This window comes from Octodon degus, unplaced genomic scaffold, assembly GCF_000260255.1.
Source record: "Octodon degus isolate 3935 unplaced genomic scaffold, OctDeg1.0 scaffold00112, whole genome shotgun sequence".
NCBI classification, from domain to species: Eukaryota; Metazoa; Chordata; class Mammalia; order Rodentia; family Octodontidae; genus Octodon; species Octodon degus.
The window spans coordinates 2275464-2297996 of record NW_004524688.1 but is presented as its reverse complement, the minus strand read 5'-3'; the positions used below and the strand labels follow the sequence as shown (position 1 = coordinate 2297996).

Genomic DNA, 22533 nt, shown 5'->3' with positions numbered 1-22533 from the left:
TATGTTTTACTGGTCAGAAAGAAATAACTTAAAATATGACTTTTTGTAGCAAAATATTATGTTTCTTTGAAATTTCACTGAAATATCACAAAATCTACCACTGGAAAGAAATTCCATAAATATATATCACATAATTTTCTGGTAAAAAAATATTACTAAGCTAAGGAAGAAAATTATGATTCCTAACTTTGTGATATTAACCACTTCAGTAAAAGAAAATGAGAACTGAAAGTGGGAATTTTGGTAAATCAGGTTTAAGTTATGCATTTTAGTTACTCATTAAAGCTAATTCAATGTTAAATTTAAAACACACTTCCTGTTTATCAAAATTTTCAAAGTTTTCAAACTATAGAAAGGTAACATTCTTTTCTCTTCTGTCTAATGTATTGATTACAGAGTTTAGGGACTATATGAACCCAATAATGTCATGAAAGCTTATTCACCAAATAGGTCAATTCTGATGTTTCTAACGGGTGTCTTTTGGATTTAAAAAACAATATATAATGGAGATATATTTTGCTGTAACTGTTAATATATACAAAATAATGCAGTAAAATTATGTCTAGGTAATAAGTCTACTAAGAATAACTTGATTTAAAAGAAAAATCATAGATATGGACAATGAAACAGGGATACTCAGCAAAATACTGTTAGAAAGAATAAAACCTGGAAACAGTTTTAATAGCCAAGGGCAAGGAATTCAATTAGTAAGTTACACAAATGTTTATAATTTGGGATCACGACTCTTTACAAACATCAATTATAGTCAATATTCATTCATTTACTTCTTCTATTTCCCCTAATTTTTGTAAAACAGCTCCCAGAGGGTTAATGGATTAACTGTGAACAGTGAAGAGTGATCACTAGTCTCAGCTCATGTGAAGTGCTGTGGAGGTAGGACAAGGTGTACCTGGTAGGCCACAGTGTGTCCTGGATACTGAACCAACAATTATAAGTACTGTATTTAATGGTATAAAATTAAAGTTGAGTTGACTTTAGTCCAAATAGCAAGGTTGGAAGACTAACACTTATTAGAACTCCAGGGCTCTGGGGAAATCAGTGGTTTCAGAGTCTCACTTACCTCACCTGTACCATGGAATTCTTGTAGTAGCACTTACCATGAGGTTCTGAGATTAAAACCAGCCAGTTCATGAACAGCGCTAATTGCATGATGTTAGAGCTTGACATACGGCAAATATTATAGTATTTGTCATACAGTTTTGATTATATAAAAGTTTTCACTATATGCAATTCTTTCTGGCTATATTTTATAAATTGAAAGTTGGTTAATCAAAGCCTCACGTGGAAATGGAAGAAACATTATCATCAACATATAAGAGTAACTTAGGTGACATTTACCATAATAGAGGTATACAAAGTGTTCATTGAAGTGAAAGGAGGAAATGGTGAATTACTGAGAGGCACTGATATAAGACAATAAGATATCTCATTAAAAGTAACCGGAAAGTGAAAGAGACGTCAGAGTTCACCAAGGCAGGGCTGTGGTAATGGAAAGTTATTCTATGTAGACTAGACAACATAAGGAAAGAAATGGAGGCATGGGCATATGCAAAAATGGTGACATTCTGTTTGAGGCAAAATTGAAGGTTCCAATGCACAAGTTATGTTATTGGACTTTATCAGATAAGTAAATGAAACGCTGGCTTGGCTCACAATGACAGTATTTTAGACAGCAAACTCACTGATAGAAGATAGACTGAGTGCGAAGAGTAGCAAGAAATAAGTAATACAGACAGGAAAAACAAGGCAATGAGCTTAGAAAAAAACTGATAGAAATATTTGTGAAGGTACAATCAAAAGCAATAGTAAAGGCAGTTACAGCAATATCATGAGTTATGACTTCATGGCTAGACAGTGTTAAACAAAAAGAGGAAGTAATGGGAAAACACTTTTTTGTGGCACTGACAAGGGTTTTATTTTTAATTTCACTGAGTTTGAGGCAGCTCTGAAACATAAGAAGGTGGTAGCATCCAACAGAAAGTTGGAGATAGGCACTCAGAATATGGACAGGGAAATTGTCTGCATAAACATGATAGTGAGTTCCTAAGGTGGAAGAGGGCTTTTAAATTCTGAAAGAAACCAAAGTAATTCCTCTAAATATTAATAAAAAATGTAAGTTATCTAAAATAATCACTAAGTAGGACCTATCTGAAAAGAACTACATGCTACCATAACCAGAAAAATACCTTAAATTTAGAGAGATGTTATTTCTGGATGGGAAGAAAACATGTACAAAGTCATCAAATCTCTAATTAATCTACAGATTTGACTTAATTCTAATTTTTTTTAAACCCTGAAATATACTTTTAGGACACTTACTAAAACTATTCTAAAGCAATCCAAAATAAGATTTTAGAATAACTATTTTTAAAAGTGCAATAATGGAGTGCACTTCTGACTGAGTAGACATTAAGGATATAAAAGCAAATATTTACTATATGAAAAATTTACTATAAAATTCAGAAGTAGACATAAGTACATGTAATTATGGTATGTCGAGTGAAAACCTGAAATGTCAAATCAATGAGGAAAGCGATAACTTGAGACAGGTACCTTTCGTGAGGTGGTTTGGGGATAGAGAATGACTGAGCTTGTCATACATAGAAAAGATCTTAGCAACAGAAATACAAAATAGAGTTTTTTACTATAAAAATCTATGGAAATATGAAAACTCTGGATTTTTATGAATTTTTAATGCTAGAAGGATCAACAACGAAACCACTAACCATGATGAAATAATGCCTTTAGAAAGGAAAGTGTCCAGAAAGCTTATTTAACTATGATGATTACAGGTACAGCTCTTAAGAATAATGTCTCCATGAGTTTTGATACCTAACTGGAAATGAAAAAACAGATGTGAAAAAAAAGTTTATTGTCAGAAAGTGAGCTTGCCAAGTTCAAGACTTCTGAGTTGTCAGTTCAGAGAAATGGCATGATAAATCAGGCTGCAGCAGTAACAAATGTCTGGCCAGGATTTTAGAAGCCAACAACGCAGGCTCCAAAGTTACCAAAGAAGTGCCTAAGAATCAAGGCAGAGGGGAAGGGCAGTTGAATAATATATCCTTCCATTATTATGAAGGAGTGCCCTCATGGTGCAAAGAAGAAAAAGAAAAGTGAATTAGACAAGTATCACGACCTTCAATTATGGTAAAAGGCTACTGACAACTGTATCTTCAGGCAGAATGTATTATTTATTTCTCAACCATATCTAATATATAGTGTAAGTATTATAAAAAATTCTATAACTAAATTTACATTGCAGAAAATGTTAGAAAAATACTGAATAAGTCTGACTCAATTTTGTAGAAATCTGAGGAAACAAGTGGCTCACTCAGGCACTCATTTTCCTCACCTATAGAATAGAGCTCTCCTGTTGGCATTGATACAGGGTTCTGAAATTAACACCATCACTCTATGCATAGTATTAATTGCATGGTGGCCATAGAACACGTAAAGTGATGCATATATGACAAGTATCATTGAAGTTGACTATACTACTCAGGTCTTCCAAGCTGTATTCATTTCATGCATTGAACGTTCACTTATATATGAAATCCTTAGATAAGTAAAGCTCCATTAATAATCTTAAAGATCCCACAACCTTAAAATCTGACTAAAACATCTACAAGATAGAATAGACTGAGTAGCAACCCATGAGGAGACACTGGGATAAGCAGCCTCACTGAAAAAAAGTCAGACCCAGTCAAGTGCAAGAAATTAAAGGACAGTGGGAAAGAGGGTGTTCAAGGACAGTAACAGATGAACTAGAGAAGGAAGACTTCTCTTTGTGCTTTTGGAATGAAACTATGTCAATATACCTATAAAGGTTCATTTCCAGGTATTATCTTAAAGTGGTCTTCCAGCTTGTGTATCAAATCATCACTCTGAAAAGCAGTGTGGACAATAAAACCAAAAAGCAAAAAGCACCCCTGGACCTGAAACTGTTATCAAAGTCAACATTTTTGAAACGGTGGACTTAGTAGATTTTGACATCTTTATGTAACAGGAGAAAGAGAGAAAATATTTGTCAACCACCATTTATTTATGTATTTCAGATTTTGTTCTCTTAATCATTCAGTTTTGGAATGCTATTATAGGTGGATATACTTGGATGAATGTGACTGGTTTATATAGGAAACTCAGTCTGTCGGTTGTGAATGTGAAATGCAAGGGCCAAAACAACTCATGTTTATATCTGCACCAACTCTGGAGGTGTTGGCTACCTTGCAAATTATTTTGAAAAAGGACTGACTTAGGTAGGCAAATTAAAAGGACTACATGTATTTTAAAAAAACTTTTTGAGGAATAAATGACATAATATAAACTCCACACATTTAACAGGTACAACTCGAGAAGTTTGGACATGTGTGCACCTTTTAAGGCATTATCAAAATTGAGTTAATGTGCACATGTATACCACCTTCAGAATTTTCCTCCTTCCCTTAGGTGCTAGTCTCGTACAGGTGATTTTTCAGTTTCTGAAAAGAACTGGTCAAGACAAGCATAAATGGTAGCACGGTTTGACATTTATTAAAAAAAGGAAAAGAAACAGGCTCTGCAGAGCAAGTTTGGGGAAAGTAAAGTAGGAAAATAAATATGCACTACAGAAGACAGTGGCTACCATAAAGGGATAAAGTAGCAAGAGTTCAGAAGCAACTGTCCTTTTTCTATCTCCAATTTTTCAGACTGATGTTGGGTCTAGGCCATCCACTAAAAACCTTCTCAAGGTCTCCCCGGAAGTCCATATGCAGGGCTTTGGTAACTGTTCTGAACATGTGTCCTGAGATTTTGTCATTAACAACTCACACTTGCTAATTGTTAGTCCTCACTTCCCCAGCCTGTTTTTGACAAGGCCTAATCACTTGCTCCTTGTGGTATGAGAGCTAAATTCCTGGTTATTCTCCTATGTTTGCTTCTGACACATGAAGTCTGAAAAAATAAAGGTTTTTGAGGAGGAATATGCCACTGAGTTCAGAACCATTGGACAGGGGATTGGGATTCTTTTACTTTAATTACCTTGTTTGGGGCCAGCCAAATAGCTCAGCAGATTAAAGTATCTGCAAGCAGGTGTAGGGACCAATCCTGGGCCTGCAGTGCCCTGGGCGTGGTGGTGCCACACCTGTAATCCCAGCACTTGGGAGGCTGTAAACAGGAGAATCACTGTAAGTCTGATATAGTAGTGAGACCCTGAACACCCCAAAGACTCTTCCTTAAAATACAAAAAAAAATTACTTTGTTTGCCACTTGAGTGTATTTCTTTCATAATGTTAGCATCAGAGTATCACTGCCATGGGGGTTTTTGTTTATTCCTGACTCAATTGCCTTTCACAATAAAATATCAGGGGCCAGGGAGATGGCTCAGTAGAATAACTGCTTGCCTGGCAAGCGCAAGGGCCTGAATTCAATCCCTGGTTCTGCAAAAAAAAAAAAACAATAAAGTATCAATTTTGTCCTCCCAAAATTATGAAATGCTTTAAAGTGGCCTTTTATTTCTCTAGTAGTATCATGTACACATACTTATATGCATGTATGTTGTGGTATTAACTGACATGTGAATCCAAAGCTAGCTAGCAATACAATTATAACTTTGCCCAGCTGTCCAGAAAAATTGATGAGTACTATAAGTAGTTTGTCTCTTACAGACACCAGATTGTTTCCAGTCCTAAGGCATTTCAGTAAAGGGCTTAAACTCACTTAATGTAAAAGAACATCAAGGCTTGTAAATCAAGTCTTTTAAAACTAAAATATAAATTCAGTAGTGAAGTTCACAATTAAGGTTACAAGCCTATAGTGGACACTTTTATAGTTTAATCACATCTATTCTCATAAATTAAAATTTATACCTTTAGGCTTTGTTTACAGCAATCAACAGTGGACCATTTTTAATAGTGTACAGCAGTAAACATTTAGTGTACTTATCTTCTGAATTGTCTGTATTTGTTTTTATGGCAGCCACAGGTGATAAAGATTGAAAACTAAAGCACATTTAGATTTAAATTCAACTTTCAAGCAGATATACATAACAAAATATAAGAAACAAAGAAAACAAAACGCTATTGCAAAAAGTAGACAAAATACAGGAAAGCCTCCATTTGGCCTCTCAGTTTTACAAGTATTTTTTAACACCTCTAAAAATAGCCAAGAATATTTCTCTCCACTCAACAGCACAAAATAACACATGGACTTATCTCCTTTATTTCATGAAAAAAATAAGAATGTGGAAGAAAAAGAAATATCAGCAAAAAAAGTCCAGAAACGTGCCAAGAACAGACTCACTTATAAAATCTCCAACTCAGCAAAATTAATATTAACTTGGGGAAAATATCACCATCAAATTACAGATATTTAAAAAATTTAAGAGTATGTTAGATACCTATGGTGTGTGGTGGGTATTGTCACGTTTTAACTGGACTGTCATCCTGATACACTTCTGAGCTTCTGAGGCAAATGGTGAAGCAATCTGCACAAGATGTCTGGGTGGATCAGGGAGACCTGGTCTTCTTTGAGGTCTATATCGGACTTCCTTTCTAGGACTGTTCACCACCTTCACATCCTAGCTACCAGGAATGCCACTGTTCCACCCTGCCTCTCAACTATTATGTTATTGTTTTGGAGCTAGCAAATACAATCCTTTAAAAATATAAGCCAAATGAAGTATCTCCTCATTTAAATTGTTGGTGTTAAGTATTTTGTACCAATAATGGAAAAGCTGAATAACATAATTGTAATGAACAGTGTACCTAACAAAATTTTTAAAAAATATGGCTATAGTCAATAGCCTTTTAAGTATTATCTTTGACTCAGTAAATTACCTTTCTCTAAATGTATCAGAGATTTTCAAAAACCTATCTTAAATTTGGAAAATGTTTCAGCCACAAAGCTACACAAGGTGATGCTCTATAGCATCAAACAAATTCCACCTATCCAACTATAGAAATACTTAAGAACATGTGGTAGAGTCTAGTCACTTGGCTTATAGTGTGGGTATTAATTTACTACAGATAATAACTATATAATATTTTTAAAATTTCAGATACAGAGCTGCACAAAAGTAATTATAGATTAAAATGACTTGAAATCCAAATGATAAAAAAATCCAGTATCATTTTAAAAAAAGAAATGATAGAATTTGAGGGGTAATGAAATTATTATTTTTTTAATAATTTTATTGAGAAACAAATAGCAATGAGACAGTTTCAAAACCTATTAGTTGGACAGTTTCAATAATTAATATGTTGCATGTTATTGTCATAGTGGCTATACACTGTACAAGATGTAGATATGATATGTCCACAAACACTATTAAAACTAATCTTTCTATTCATTGAATTAAGAGAATGTAGCTGCATATCTATCCTATTTTGAATATACAGATACAAAATGGTTGTTCATTTGTATTTCCTTTTTTTGTTTAGTTTTGTCAGAGAAGGGTATTCCATTGTCATTTAAATATTATAGGTGCCTGAGTTCAGCAAAATATTCCAATATAGTCCAGTAGTCCATAATATTAGTGGGTTTTCTGTAAGACTGGCATTGTTTCTTTATATTCTAGTTTTTGTACTTAGTGAATATGCATTATTTTAAACTGCAAAACTAATATTTTCCTCGATTTACTTTAATAGTGAAGGAAAGGAACCTACCTTATTAAAGCAGTAGCCATCAGCTGCAAGTGCTATTTAATTTAAATGAATTGCAATTAAATCAAGTTCAGTCATGCTATAGGTTAAGTGTTCAATAGTCATACTTTGTGACTAGTATTAGCACAGAAAGCATTTCATGATTCCAAAAAAATTATAGTGGAAAGAGATGCTTTAGATAACTAAGTGATAATTGAAAAGGTACAAGACCCTCTAGTGGAAGACACCTAGCCTATCAAATGATGCAATATGCTGTACAAATGACTGACTCATGGATCCATTAGCAGGTTACTTACAAATCTTAGGTATTTAGCTAGTGTCTTGGGGATGATATTTATGATATAAATTAATATAAAAATCCTGTCTCTTAAAGGTTTATAAACTTAAATAAACTAGAATTCACCCTAAAGTGAAATAACCTCACCAACATGCAGTTGTCCCAGATGCTAAACAAATTTGTCCTTGTCTTGTCTTTGGGAGGTAGAGACAAAGGAAACAAAACAAGAATACTGAAAATAATATTTTTAATTTTGTTCTTTTAAATCTTCAAGAAAAAAGTCAAGAAAAGAAGAAACTCATTTGAAAACATTGGCACCTCAAGTGGTATCAAAATCACTTACAGAGATAAATATTTAAGAGCAAAAATACATTTTTATTTGAGAAATTACAACAGTATGAAGCAATAAGAATATATCTCACTAAGTCATCACAAACAGAAGTCTTATCTACAAAAATACTTGTGAAGCTGGTGTCCCATTATATATTACACATTTCCATCAGAATGTTTGTTTAATTTTCTTGATTTACTCCCATCATTGTATGAAGATGTTCCAAACAATTTTAAATTAATAGGCTGCCTTATTTTGAATATATAGGTTAGATTGTACTGACAGAGTGTGAACACTATAAAATGCCAATTATCTTTGTTGAAGTCACTCTGATTTTCTTCAGTGTCTTCCCACTCTTGAGATTTAAACTGAATTCACCCACCAGGAAACTTGAGGTAAACACAAACTGTAAGTATTAAAATATAAGTTGCACTTAAGAGTATTTCCATTCCTTACAGCTTTCTATACAATTCAAAGGTTATTCTTACTTTTTCAAGGTCACTAAGAGTTCCCTAGAGGTGAGAATTTCTATAGCAATTAATATCAATAGATAACTTTGAAAAGCAAAAGCTGAATGATGATACATTTAGAATATATCTAGAGAATCAGGATGTCAGAGAGATAAACTTAGTATTTGGAGTTCAAAAAGTTATGGATTTTGAGCCTCAGTTTTATTCATTCTCTAAGCTTCTGTTGAAATGCATAATGCCTAATAAGAATGCAGAATTCAGAGGTTACTATTGTGATGGTTCAGGGTCAAATGTTAGAAGTAGTTTCTTATGCTAAATACTAACTATGTTGATAAGGTAAATTAATTAAAACAAAATCAGAAAAAAAAATGCTGTGCTGAAAAAAAAAAACAAATTATATATGGATATCCTCCTTTTAGAGTCATCTAAAATATGAACAAGCAGATACGTGAAATCTATGAGGAACTCAGTATTCACTTTACTAAAAGATACTGTAAATAAAAATTAAAATTATAACTTAAGATATAAGGGCCAGCCAAAAAGCTCAGCGGATTAAAGCACCTGCAAGTAGGTTCAGGGGCCAGGGGTTCGATCCCCAGGTCTGCCGTGCCCGGCCCCCGGGGGGCACTGAGACAGCAACTGAGACTGGGCAAGGTGGCACATGCATGTAATCCCAGTTCTTGGGAGGCTGTAAATAAGAGGATCACTATGAGTCTGATCCAGTAGTGAGACCCTGAACACCCTGTAGACCCTTCCCTAAAATACCAAAAAATAGAGAGAAGCAAGGCCTGACACAAATAAAAAAAAAAAAAAAAAAAAAAAAAAACACCTTAAGATATGTTAGACACATTTTCATAAACATGTTTACGATATGAAACAAAGATGTAAAATTTATATAAATTGCATCTATGATATTGATTATGCAGCAGATCTAGACATACTCATGCCCATGTTCAAATTAGTCCCAGTAATGACCAACTATGGACTCTGGGCAAATTATATTTCCACTATGAATTTCAGTGCTGTCATGTGTCCAATGCATGGAACTTCAGAACACGTTGGATCTTAGATATTTGGTTTAGGGATGCATAACCAGTCAAGTGTATGCAAATATTCCAAAATCCAAAATACTCTGAAATCTAAAACACAGTTGAAAGTACTTTTGATAAAGAATAATCAAATTGTACTATAAATCAATTGCCTTGAATAACAGAAAATGTTCTCACAGTATTATCAACATGGTTGAGTATGGGTAAAGGTTCTCTTCTGTCTTACAAAGGGCCACCACCTTCTTTCTCCCTGTTCTCATATCACATTACAGGTTTGGAATTGGGCATAATTTTTGGTGTCTTTTCTTTTAAAGTCTCTAATCATGGCACTTTTAATTCATACAAAAAACAACAACAACAAGAAAAAACTAATTTTCTGCATTTAGCCTTGATCAGTTTGGCTTGAAGCATGCAAGAAAAAATCATCAGAAATATTACTATCCATGTCATAACGCCAAGCAATAAAAAGGTGGAGAAATAAAAAGAAAAAAAGCTTTACCTTACCATAATTGTCTTCCAAAGGCCCCACCTCCAAATACTATCACTTTGAGAGTCACTCTTTGAATTTATATATTTGGAAGAACAGCAAATGACAATGAATCATTATTGATGAAGAGACCTTACGACTTGGGGTGTAGCTCAATAGCGGAGTGCTTGCCTAGCAAACAAGAGTACCAGGTTCAATTCTAAGCACTTGAAGGAAGGGAGACAAGGAGAGCGAGAAATAGAAAAGCAGGGAGAAAAGGAAGAGGCGTTAGAAGGAAAATTCCTCATTTGGCACTATAGAGATATTACTCTACACACCTAAATAAGAAAATTAATTTATGTGCATAAAATACAATAAAATGAAAGGAAGATTTAAAAGGTGTATGGACAGGGACCTACAATCTACACCTGCGAATGTCTCAGAGGGAACAGACAGACTCCTAAACGTCTTCTGGAGAAACAGTTTGCTTCTATAAGATAAAGCCAGAAAAATTTCATGTTCATAAATTGTCCATGCCTCTCCTCAACATAGTCATATTATTGCAATGTTACAAATCTAAAATGATAGAAAAGTAATCACACTGTTGATTATGAGCAATCTACATGAAACACAAAATTTAACCTCAGAAACTATAACAATTTGTTACTGAGGACATGTATATAAATTTTCTCACCTCTGCTACTTTTCAGACAGGACAGCATAGCAGGTATCTGTAATTATCATACCAGTGGGATACCTTAACAAGGGTGTTGCTGGCCCACAAATGCAATTTGATTCTCAGCATGACTGCAAGAATGACAATTTACATCCTCCATCAAGAAGTAACTACAAATATTAAGATTTTATTAATTCACACAATGGAAAGCACACTGCTTTTACACTAGTCAGAACAACAGAAATGGAACATTTTGTGGGCCCTATACTAATACTACATTTATTATTTTGTGCTGGCTACAAAATACAAAAATTTGCCAGTGAGTCTAAAAGCTATTAAAGCTCTTATACACATGTGTATACCAAGGTATCTATTATAACTACTCTGATTCCACCAGAGAAATATTTTACTTGAATAAGTAACTTGAATTAAAAATAAAGCCATAAAGGAAATGTCTAAATTAGAAATAGTGCTACTTTATGAATAAATTTCATAGATGATACTATTGACTAGAAAAAGACATAGAAGAAAACATAATGTGCAGTTTCATTTATATGAGGCTCAACAGAAGACAGAATTAATCTACAAGGACAGATTATGATGACTTTTGGTGAGGGTATAGGTTGAATATCCCTAACTTGAAAAATCTCAAATTTGAAACTTTACGAATGTCAGCTAAAAACAGTTCCAATTTAGGAGCATTTTTTATTTTAAATTTTCAAATTTGGGATGTTCACATATAAAGTCTATATGTAAATTTCAAAATCCAAAGAACTCCAAAATCTGACCCTTTAATAGTATCAAATATGGGGCTGGGGAGATGGCTCAGTGGAATAAGTGCTTCCCTGGCAAGCTCAAGTGCCTGAGTTCAATTCCCGGTTCTGCCAAAAAAAAAAAAAAAATGGTATCAAATATTTCAGATAGGCCATCCTCAATCTACACTGAGTACATGAAGAAACCTTCAGGACTTAGAAACTATATAAACGTGGATAGTGAGAACATAACTGCAAGCATACAGAAAAATCCTCTCAGTGCTACACATAGGATTTAAAATATTTCACTATTAGCATGATATACCACAATAAAAATGAAAAAACCGGTCTATAGTATTAGACAAAATGAATAAGCCAACTGTACTAGATAACTAATAAATATACAATTATCTTTATATTTCCTAAAACAAATTTTTCCAATGGCAACAGTACTTTAGTACATACCCAAAGTCTACACATTTAGAAGATTTTAAAACCCATCTCCTATGTAGCAAAGCACAACATATTTTACGTATCAATGTGGCTACAATTCTTAATCTTCCTGTCAAGATTCCAACATAAGCGAGGCTACTGATAAAACAATTGCTACTCCTATAAAGAGTTTTATTTGCTCTCGGTGCCTATCAGCTTAATACATAGGAGAATATATACTTGAAAAGGATCAAGTTCTACAAATAGGACTAAATGATTATGGAGTAGGTATCTTTATAATTGTATTTTTACTTTTTTCACAGTTGTTTCTCAAGTAGTACAGCAGAAATTGAACCATAAAGCTTAGCTTGACAGAAAGGCATTAGCCTACCACAATAAACAACGAAGATAGGAAAGACAGTTATTTATGAAGAAACACTGTTCCCTATTATCCTTTTGAGAGTCTACAAAAGGGCTAAATATTGATGCATTTCCAAGTCACCTTTCCCCACTTCTTGTATTAACAAGCAGGAGTATGTTTTAGATGCTCCTAATTTGTCAAGATCAGGTGAAAACAATTCTCCTAGAGTGCACACTGCACTCATTCCTCCAAGGGCTCTGCAACTCTGTAGTTATTAATAATTCATGGATCTTTCTTAGTTCACAACAGGGGCATTATTCAGAAGGAATCATTCTTATTGAGAGAAGTTAACTGTGATGGGCAGATAAACAATGTACAAGTCAACAAGCAGCAGCCTCTTATGAATTTGTGGACATTTAAAGTCTGTTAGATAGTTCCAATCTCCATAGCATTAAAAAAAGAAGAAGAAGAAAAAGAAAAAAGAAAAAAAGATTGGCTTTCTTCAGCTGCTCATTAGGATTCTTTAAACCAATTTTAGAATTATACTGCTGTATGTTGAAATAGCCAGTGCTGTTGAATATAACTATGCTGTTTATTGAATTAATTCTTCAAACTAAATTTTCTGTTAAGAGTATGCCATCTAAGCTGGGTATGGTGGCACATGGCTGTTATACCAACACCTGGTAGGCTGAGACAAGAGGATCACTGTGAGTTTGAGACCAGGTGCCTGGGCTACAAAATGAGCTCAAGACCAACCTGAAATACATAGTGAGACTCTGTCTTAAAAAGACAAAAAAAAAAAAAAAAAAAAAAAAGAATATGCCATCTACTTTTGGGTTTTAATGTTACTCAAAGATCCCAAAGTCGGGGCTGGAGAGATGGCTCAGTGGTCTAAAGCACCTACTTGGAACAAGCTTGGCAAAGCACAGGGACCGCGGTTCAATCCTCCAGCACCACATGCCAGCCAGCCGCGCCCCCTGGTGGGCTGAGCTGGCCACACACACACACACACACACACAATGTTAAAATTTAAAAAAAAAAAAAGATCCCAAAGTCTTTATGAGTAAGAGGAAAGAAGTGTCTAGGAAAAGGAATACCATTTACTGTGAACTCCTCAACATATACAAACTTCCTGGGTGAAATTTAGGGCAAATACTTCATAAATTTCATCTTAAATAATAGAGGTCATGAGCTTATAAGTCTAAAGGAGTGAATTAGCATTAGTATATGACACAAAATCCTAGGAAAGCCTCTGGCCAATTATCATGTGCCCTGCTTAAAGGGATTTCAAAAATGAGACAAGACCAGGCATGGTGGTGCATTCCTGTAATCCCTACATTGGGGAGACTAAAACCAGGAAGATCACTATGAATCTGAACTGCATTCTGAAACCCTGTACCAAATACATAAAAAAAAGAGAGAGAGAAAGAGGGAGGGAGGGAGGGGGAGAGAGGGATAGAATCAAAACTGCTACAATACAATGTATTATGTTGGTAGGTCAATTTCGAGTTTATGGCATAAATCACAGTACCTTATTCTAAGCACACAAGGACTCAGAATAGGATTTAGTTCTTCCTCAAAATGGAAGATATTAAAAGGGCCAGCCAGATAGCTCAGCGGATTAAAGCACCTGTTTAAGCAGACATCAGACATTTGGGAGGCTGAAAAACAGGACAGATCACTATAAATCCAATCTGTGTAGTGAGACCTTAGAGACCCTGTACTAAATACATGATAAATAAATAAACAGAAGACGTTCATGATGGTTGAAATAGAACATTTGTTTTCTTAAAGAAATAATTGATGCTGTTTAGAATGTATGCCAGTCTACATCAATATTTAAGCCAAGTTGAACTTTCTACATATCAGTAAAAAGTAACCTTGCTCTACTATTCTAGAACAATAACACCTATCATTTATTGAATACCATTTGTGAGGTGCCATTCTAAGCACTGTAAACGTATTAACACTCATGAGTTAACACACATCAAGCCAACTGTACAGGGCAGGAACCATTACTACCTGGGACAGACAGAAAGCTAGCTACCCAGGCCTAAATCCACCCAGACACAAAGCTCGCCTAATGAAGCTGCTACTGCAATCCTCCTTCAGAGCCCATGGTCTCATGGCTGAGAGCAATTGGCTCCTACTCAGAAGCACTATTGGCTTCCTCCACAGAGAAGCATCATGCAGGAAAGAATGGCTTTCCCTCATTAGCAGGACTCAATTTTGAAGAGAACAGCTTACATTTACTACATACAAATAAATAGAAACGAACCAACAGAATCACTACATGAACTACAGGCTCTAATTCCTGGTAATTGTAGCTAATAGAAATATTTAGGGTGTTCATTCAATGTACAGCAGGTCAAAATGAGACAAAGGGTGATTCTATAACCTGCTATTTTCATCCTTTACTTGAAAAGCACATTTTCAGAGCCTCTGGTTCCTTTAAGATCCTATGTCAAATCAGATGTTCAACTTTATTTCTTCTTTGCCAGTGGGATGCCCTCAAGTAAAAGATAAGTCTAGAAGTCAAAAAATCTTTGAAAAAAAAACCTTGAGTTATTCTTCATTGAAGAATAAATAATAATTTTTTAAAACTTAGAGATCTCATTCTGCTGGGCATGGTGGCACAAATCTATAATCCCAGCACTCAAGAGGCTGAGGCAGGAAGATCATTGAAAGTTTGAGGACTAAGAATAAAAAAAAGAAAAGGAAAAGAAAGTTTGAGGACAGCTGGGTTACAAAGTGAGTTCAAGATCAGCTTGAAACTGCACAATGAAACCCTGTTTCAAAAAGACCAAATTTTAAGACAAACAAAAAAGGAGACCTCACTCTTGGCACTGAATCAGTATTATGCTATCATGTTGTAGTTGATAGCTTAAATATGAAGTATATGTTCTTCTAAAGAAAAGGATGTTCAATAGCCATACTATCATCACTCATCTCTTGCTACTGAGCTGTTTCAAACCAACAGAAACTCACTCACCTTGAATAACAGGGACCTTGGCCAAACCAGAAAGTTAATGTTAAATTATGATATGTATTTTTGTTCCCTGGGACCCTGGGCCATCCTGTATCAGTTTGAGCTCTGTAAGTACTAGATGATAAATAAATAAAGTATCCACATAGGTATTCCATGAGTAGGAAGCCAAACACTAACAAAATCCATGGACACCAGTGCCCAGTGATTTCTGAGGCCTTGCTTTGCAATACTCTGTGTATGTGTTGCCACAAATCAATGCTAGGAGAATCAAGCACTATCGATACAAATACTCTGGGGAAGGACAACTGAAACCTCACACCTAGTGTCTCCTTGACTCTGCCTTATATTCCTTTTACCTTTGTTGATTTTAATCTGTATGATTCCACTGTAATAAACTACAACTATGAGTATCCACATTTCTGATTTCCATTGTCTTTTTAGCATATCACTGAACCTAATGGTGGTTGTGGGGACCTCAATAACCAGATTACCTTTTCTCTTTAAGAATCTAGTTTCCAATCAGTCTTATTATTTGATCTCTTGGTCATGGATACTCTCTGTACCTAATATACACTGATTCTTAAATTTAATCAGTTTCTAGATATCAGCAGAAAGAATAAGCTCATACAATTTACATCAAAAATATAAAAAGGAACTTCTGAAATTTAAGTCAATTATACAATTAACTTGAAATAAAGACTAACCAACTACAATATATCATTTTTAGATTACTACTGATGACTAAAAGGTTAAGATGTCTGCTAAATTCATCTCTGTAAAATGTATGTACCCCACAAAGTACTGCCTCAAGTAGACCTCTTGCCTTTCTTCTAATTTTTCTTTTCCCTTCCATCACTTTATAACATCCACACTTACAATGTATCATTAGTAGAAACAAGGCAATAATCTACCACATACTTATTATAAAGGTGTAAGTGACAGAGAAGCACAATGTTGTTGTACTTTTAACAATAAAAACAAGGCTTTCTGAAGTTTTTCTCTTAACATGATTTTAAACTGACAGGGATAAAGAAACTGTACTGAAATCTGACATAACAGACATGAGAGTGGGTACATTATTGGATGTGATCACCATGTCTGACAGCCTTTTCACTAAATGAATTTTAAAAATCTAACTTGAAAAAGAATTATCCACCCTTTAAGGTCAATTCTTCTATCACTATAATATGCAACACCAATCATTACCTTCTTTTTTCTTTCAACTTCCATTACTGATACACAAATTCATCAAAATATTCAAATTCACCCTCCTGAACATCAGATGCAACTCTTGTACAGAATAAATTTAATTATAGTCCTTCTACAAAACCATTAGAATAGGTACACAGTGAGTGATATAGAGCCATTCAAACAGGAGGTAGATTAGGGATAAGTCAGCTAACTCAACTGACACATGATTTTAACATGATAACACATATGTTATGCCACATACTCTAAACAAATTTGTGCTTGTGGGCCTGGCGCAACTACAAAAATAAATATTGGAGGAATTTGGTACTTTAGACATTAAAGAGGGAACACAGCATGCTGTAGGCATTTCTGTCAATAGCTGCAATCAGTAGACTAATCACGAGCACTTCTCTCCTACATGCCAGTCATAAGGGTGATAATCACAGAAATCCAGCACAACAAGTCTTCAGAAGCAGAACTAAATATGAACAATAAGCATACACGATGTATGTGTTTTATGGCAGACTTTAGGAAGTGTTTGCACAGGAGCTCCTAATGAGCAAGGGCAAATGAGCAGACAAACAGCTCCAATTTTAAAAGACTCTCCCAAGTTTATTCAACACAAAATAAGTCATTCCTAAAGAGAAATTATAGTCCTGAAAGAATTTAAGGACCTTCATTTAACTGAAGAAGAGTTAACATACTTGAAAACTGTGGGGCTGGGGAGATGGCTTAGTAGAATAAGCACTTGCCTGGCAAGCACAAGGGCCTGAGTTCAATCCCCGGTTCTGCAAAAAAAAAAAAGAAGAAGAAGAAGAAGAAAAAGAAAGAAAGAAAACAGAAAAAAAAAGAAAATTGCACAAAATTATGTTACATTTTAACTTTCCATAGACTAAAAAGACCAGTATCTTGTATGGATGAAATTACTTAATTGAATTTCAATATATTTTTACTTAAGGATACAGTTCGTAAAATTTTTAATCTTAATTGTATTCTCAATGTTTTAAGTATTCCAAAATAGTTCCAAAGCAGGTTTTGCACTGACTTCTTACTAAACTTCTTATTGAATTTAAGATATAATAGAAATTATCTGTACCTGTTTTCCTATATAAAATCTACATTCATGTTTATGAGTAACAAAATTTAGCTCCACAGTAACTATATGGGGGAAAAAGTTCTAGATAAGTTTCTCACTAGAATTTTCATCTTTAAAGCTTTGAAGTCAAATACTAGCAAATATCAATATGTTCCAAGCATGTCCACACCTGTCATCTGCACTACAAGTCAGTGTAATCTACAGATAAAAATGAGAAGAAATTGAACATATTTTATGGCTGTTCTGCTTGAGGGACTAAGAATAAAGTAAATCAATACTTCTTGTCATTTCCTGAAAGGACTATATTCTCCAAGACATTTGGCCTGTATTGGCCCATTTAAGCAAAGATAAAAACATAAAAAGAAAGTTTTTATCTCAGAAAATCAGTGCATCAATATTTCTCGGTCACAGAAATTAAAGCTGTATCAAGGATTATTTCATAATCTAAGATAAATATACTCTTAAGGTTGGTTGCTCTCACTAATGCCACCTATCATTAAGAAAATGTAAGATTTAAAAAATTAAGAGTCATATTAAACATCATATTATTGCCACAGAAATAAAACTATAAAGTTATAATACCATTCAAAAATTCCAAGATACGGATTTTTAAACATTAAATTATAAAATCATTCAATACATTTACTTATATAATGTATTTTTAGCATTCATTGTTTTACCAATTCAGTCAGACATTTTTCTTAGAACTCTTAAAAGTGACACAGTGCCTGGCAACAGATATTCAGCCTATTTTGTCTCTGCTTTCTTTTCTTTATCATTTTAACTGATTTTCAAAATTCATGCATGCAATATAAATACCATTCAACACCATCCATAAAATGATGTATAAAATACTTATCATAAATATTACTGCACCCAAATACCTCAGTGGACTAAAGTGCCTGCAAGCAGGTGCAGGGGCAGGGGTTTGATCTCCCAGTCCTGCTGAACTGGCCCCGCCACCGGGGCAAGCTGAGACAGCAACTGAGACTGGGCGTGGTGGCACGCACCTGTAAATCCCAGCACTTGGGAGGCTGTAAACAGGAGAATCACTGAGTCCAATCTAGTAGTGAGACCCTGAACACCCTTTAGACCCTTTCCTAAAATACAAAATAAATAAATATTACTGCACTTAACATAATTTTCCCAAACACCAAAATTATCAGATTCCTTAATGTATTAAACATAAACAATACAAGTTTAAATTAGACAAAATTGACAGCCATTGCAGTACATTGAGCACCATAAAGACAGCACCAGGGCAAGCAAGAGCCAGACTGGTACTGGGCGACTCTGTACTTCACTGAGGAAAACAAGCAAACAGGGGCAAAGGAGATCCTAAGAAGCCGAGAGGCAAAATATCATATGCATTCTTTGTGCAAACTTGCTGAGAGGAGCACGAGAAGCAGTAGCCAGATGCTTCCATTAACTTCTCAGAGCTTTCTAAGAAGTGCTCAGAGAGGTGGAAGACCATGTCTGCTAAAGAAAAAGGAAAATCTGAAGACATGGCAAAAGCAGACAAGCCTCGTTATGAAAGAGAAATGAACACTTATATTCCTCCTAAAGGAAAAACAAAAAAGAAGTTCAAGGATCCTAATGCACCCAAAAGGCTTCCTTTGGCCTTCTTGTTCTGTTCTGAGTATCACCCAGAAATCAAAAGAGAACATCCTGGCCTCTCCATTGTTGATGTCGCAAAGAAACTTGAAGAAATGTGTAATAATACTGCAGCAGATGACAAGCACCCATATGAGAAGGCTGCTAAGCTGAAGGGAAAGTATGAAAAGGACATCACTGCCTGAAAACCTGATGCAGCAAAACAGGGAGTTGTCAAGGCTGAATAAAGCAAGAAAAAGAAGGAGGAAGATGAGGATGAAAAAGAGGAAGATGATGATAAGATGATGATGATGAATAAGTTGGTTCTAGCTGGGTTTTTTCTTGTCTGTAAAGCATTTAACCCCACTGTACACAACTCACTCCTTTTGAAGAAAAAAAAAATTGAAATGTAAGGCTGTGTAAGATTTGTCTTTAAACTGTACAGTGTCCTTTTTTTGTGAGGTTAACTCACTACCAAGTGTGTCTTTAAATAGCCCTCTCCTGGTGGTATGTTCACTACCCACTAACCTTGCCTGGTTTTCACTACAGTAGGGGGGTTGTAAATTGGCATGGAAATTTAAAGCAGGTTCTTGTTGGTGCATAGCACAAATTAGTTATATATCGAAACAGTAGTTTTTCATCTTCAGTTGTTCTGATGCAGCTCATATGAAATAATTGTTGTTCTGTTAACTGAAAACCACTCTGTAATTGCAAAACAAAGCTGCAACTGTTCTGTTCACATTCTGAATGCTTCTAAGTAAATACAATTTTTATTAAAAAATAAATAAATCAGATAGAATTCACAACAACCAGCTTCTGACAACAAAAAATAAGAAAGCCCTAAACCTATGATGTCTGGTTTTAGTGAGGTGACATGGGAACAAAAGGATATTAAAATGATGCATTTTATGATTATGCTGATTATGCACATTAAAAGACAAAATGTCAGCAGAATTCTTTTTCACTATAAAATTATCTTAGTTTATTTAGATAGAGATACTAGCTTGAGAGGAGTTACTAGTATACTGTATTTGTAGCAATTTCTTTTCTTTCTTTTCTTTTTAATGTATTTGGTACAGGGTCTCATTACACAGCTTGGACTCACAGTGATCCTCTTTGTTTTCAGCCTCCCCAGCACTGAGATTGCAGGCATGTGTCACCACGCCCGGACTCAGTCACTGGCCCAGTGTACCTGGGGGCAGGGCAAGCACAGCATGCAGTACCAAGGAATTGGACCCCAGTCCCTGTGGGTGCCTAAGCAGATGCTTAGTCCACTGAGCTATCTCACCGGTCCTTGTAGTAATTTCTTGAAAATAAATTATTTTCTTATACTTTAAGTACATTGAGGAAAATAATATCACAAGTTTTGATTGCTACTAGGATACCACAAGTTAATAGTTCTCTCTTCTTGATAATGATTTTGATTTTCCCTTGTAGTTGGTATCAAATCATTAAAATAGTCAGGTTCCAGAGAATTGGTTGTACAGTTACATTCCCTCCTTCAGTCTTTACATTTGTGGTGGCATCTTCATGCCAGGAAGTCTACTCTTCCCCATCTATCTGTTTAGGAACAGATAAATAATCAAAGGTAGTTGGCAAACTAACTGTTTCTCCACTTACTTTGCTCCCTCTGCATATTAATCTTAGAAATAAGAATACTGTTGCTAGGCAGGCATAAATAGCAGGTAATCAAAGCTGAGTGATGGCCATGGTAGGGAATCAAAACCTAAGACTGATTGATTAAAAACAAACAAAAAAAATCCTTATCTTCCATACAGATGAGAAAAAGCAACATGAGCATTTTCTGGGAGCACAATCTCACACTCCACGCACAGCATCCTGCAAACAACTCCAAATTGCTGGAGGTGGAGGCCTTACAGCTGGGATTCATTTTTTCAAAATCTTGCCTGGAGAGGTATGAGGCCCCCAGAAGAGTGGGATGACGGACGGCCAGTTTTCACAGCCAGGGCAGGGAAATGTGAATAACCTATGTTTCCTGGCAGTGCCTGTAGGCCTATCTCTCACTGGCTCTACTTTTTTATACAAACTGATCACAGGAAACAACACCAACAAAAGATAAAATATGTACTAGTAGCAATAACTGCTAAATATCATTTATTTATTTATTTATTTTAAAATCATTGGTACATTTTATTTATTTATTTTTAAACATTTATTTATTTGTGTGTGTGTGTGTGTGTGTGTGTGTGTGTGTGTGTGGCCAGCTCAGCCCACCAGGGGGCGGGGTTGGCTGGCATGTGGTGCTGGGGGATCAAACCGTGGTCCCTGTGCTTTGGCCAAGCTTGTTCTAAGTAGGTGCTTTAGACCACTGAGCCATCTCACCAGCTCCTAAATATCATTTAAAAATTAGGAAAAAAAAGTAGTAAATAACTGCAATCTGTGAATTTGAGGTCGAGTTCAAATCTAAACCCTAAGGAAGATGTACATTTCTTTCTACAAAGAAATGCTGTGCTTATGTGAACAAGAAAAGAATGAAGGTCATGTCATTCTTTGCTTGTGAGTTTTCTCTTGAAATTTTTGCTTTTGAGATGGTGAGTGTTCTAATTACCCTATTAAACTTCAAGCCTGGAGATGGAAAGGTCCTTGAGAGCATTCATTGACTTGTGAGGAAATTAAAAACTGGTTCTATTATATTGTTTATTCACATGATTTGTAAAAAGAAACACTTCCAAATAAAAATTTAAGCAAACCCTTGAATTATTATTTCTACAATAAATAATTCAGAATATCACTAAAAGTAACCAACTGTTTAAACTACAATATTATTATGCCTACAAATATTAGACAGGAGGTAACTGTTAAAACTGGATGATCAGTATAGCAATGTTCATTGTGCTATTCTCTCCATTTCTATTTAACCTTCAAATTTTCAATACTAAAAACGCCTATGCCATGAAACAAACCCAAAACTTCTCTTCTTGGAGGTCATAAGCTAAAATAAAAGACATGTGCTACATGCTGTTTATGTTCTTTAACATATCTATTACATCCAAAGTTGGTAATGTCTGTGTGAAAAACAGTTTAGGATCTTATTGAAGTTCAAACTTTTTAAAAAATGTAAAAGTTATTAAGTAAGTTTATAGAATTGATTTGTATATAACGAAATATTTAACACATTATCAATGAATTGAAAATATGATTTCTTGGGGGAAGAAATGCTTATTAAAAACA

General features: G+C 34.8%; 1 protein-coding gene across 2 annotated transcripts in view; it reads right to left on the bottom strand.

The window, feature by feature from the left end:
• Positions 1 to 22533, bottom strand: part of Prkn (parkin RBR E3 ubiquitin protein ligase) — a 1575591-nt gene that overhangs the window by 1502516 nt on the left and 50542 nt on the right. The window contains exon 1 of one of the 2 annotated variants that reach the window (XM_023699289.1): positions 649 to 687. The exons of the other annotated variant lie outside the window; for it this stretch is intronic. Within the exon in view, the coding sequence (XP_023555057.1) occupies position 649 (1 nt within the window). The 5' untranslated portion in view covers positions 650 to 687. Of the gene's footprint in view, positions 1 to 648; positions 688 to 22533 lie in introns of those variants that run through there. 2 annotated transcript variants of the gene reach the window in all.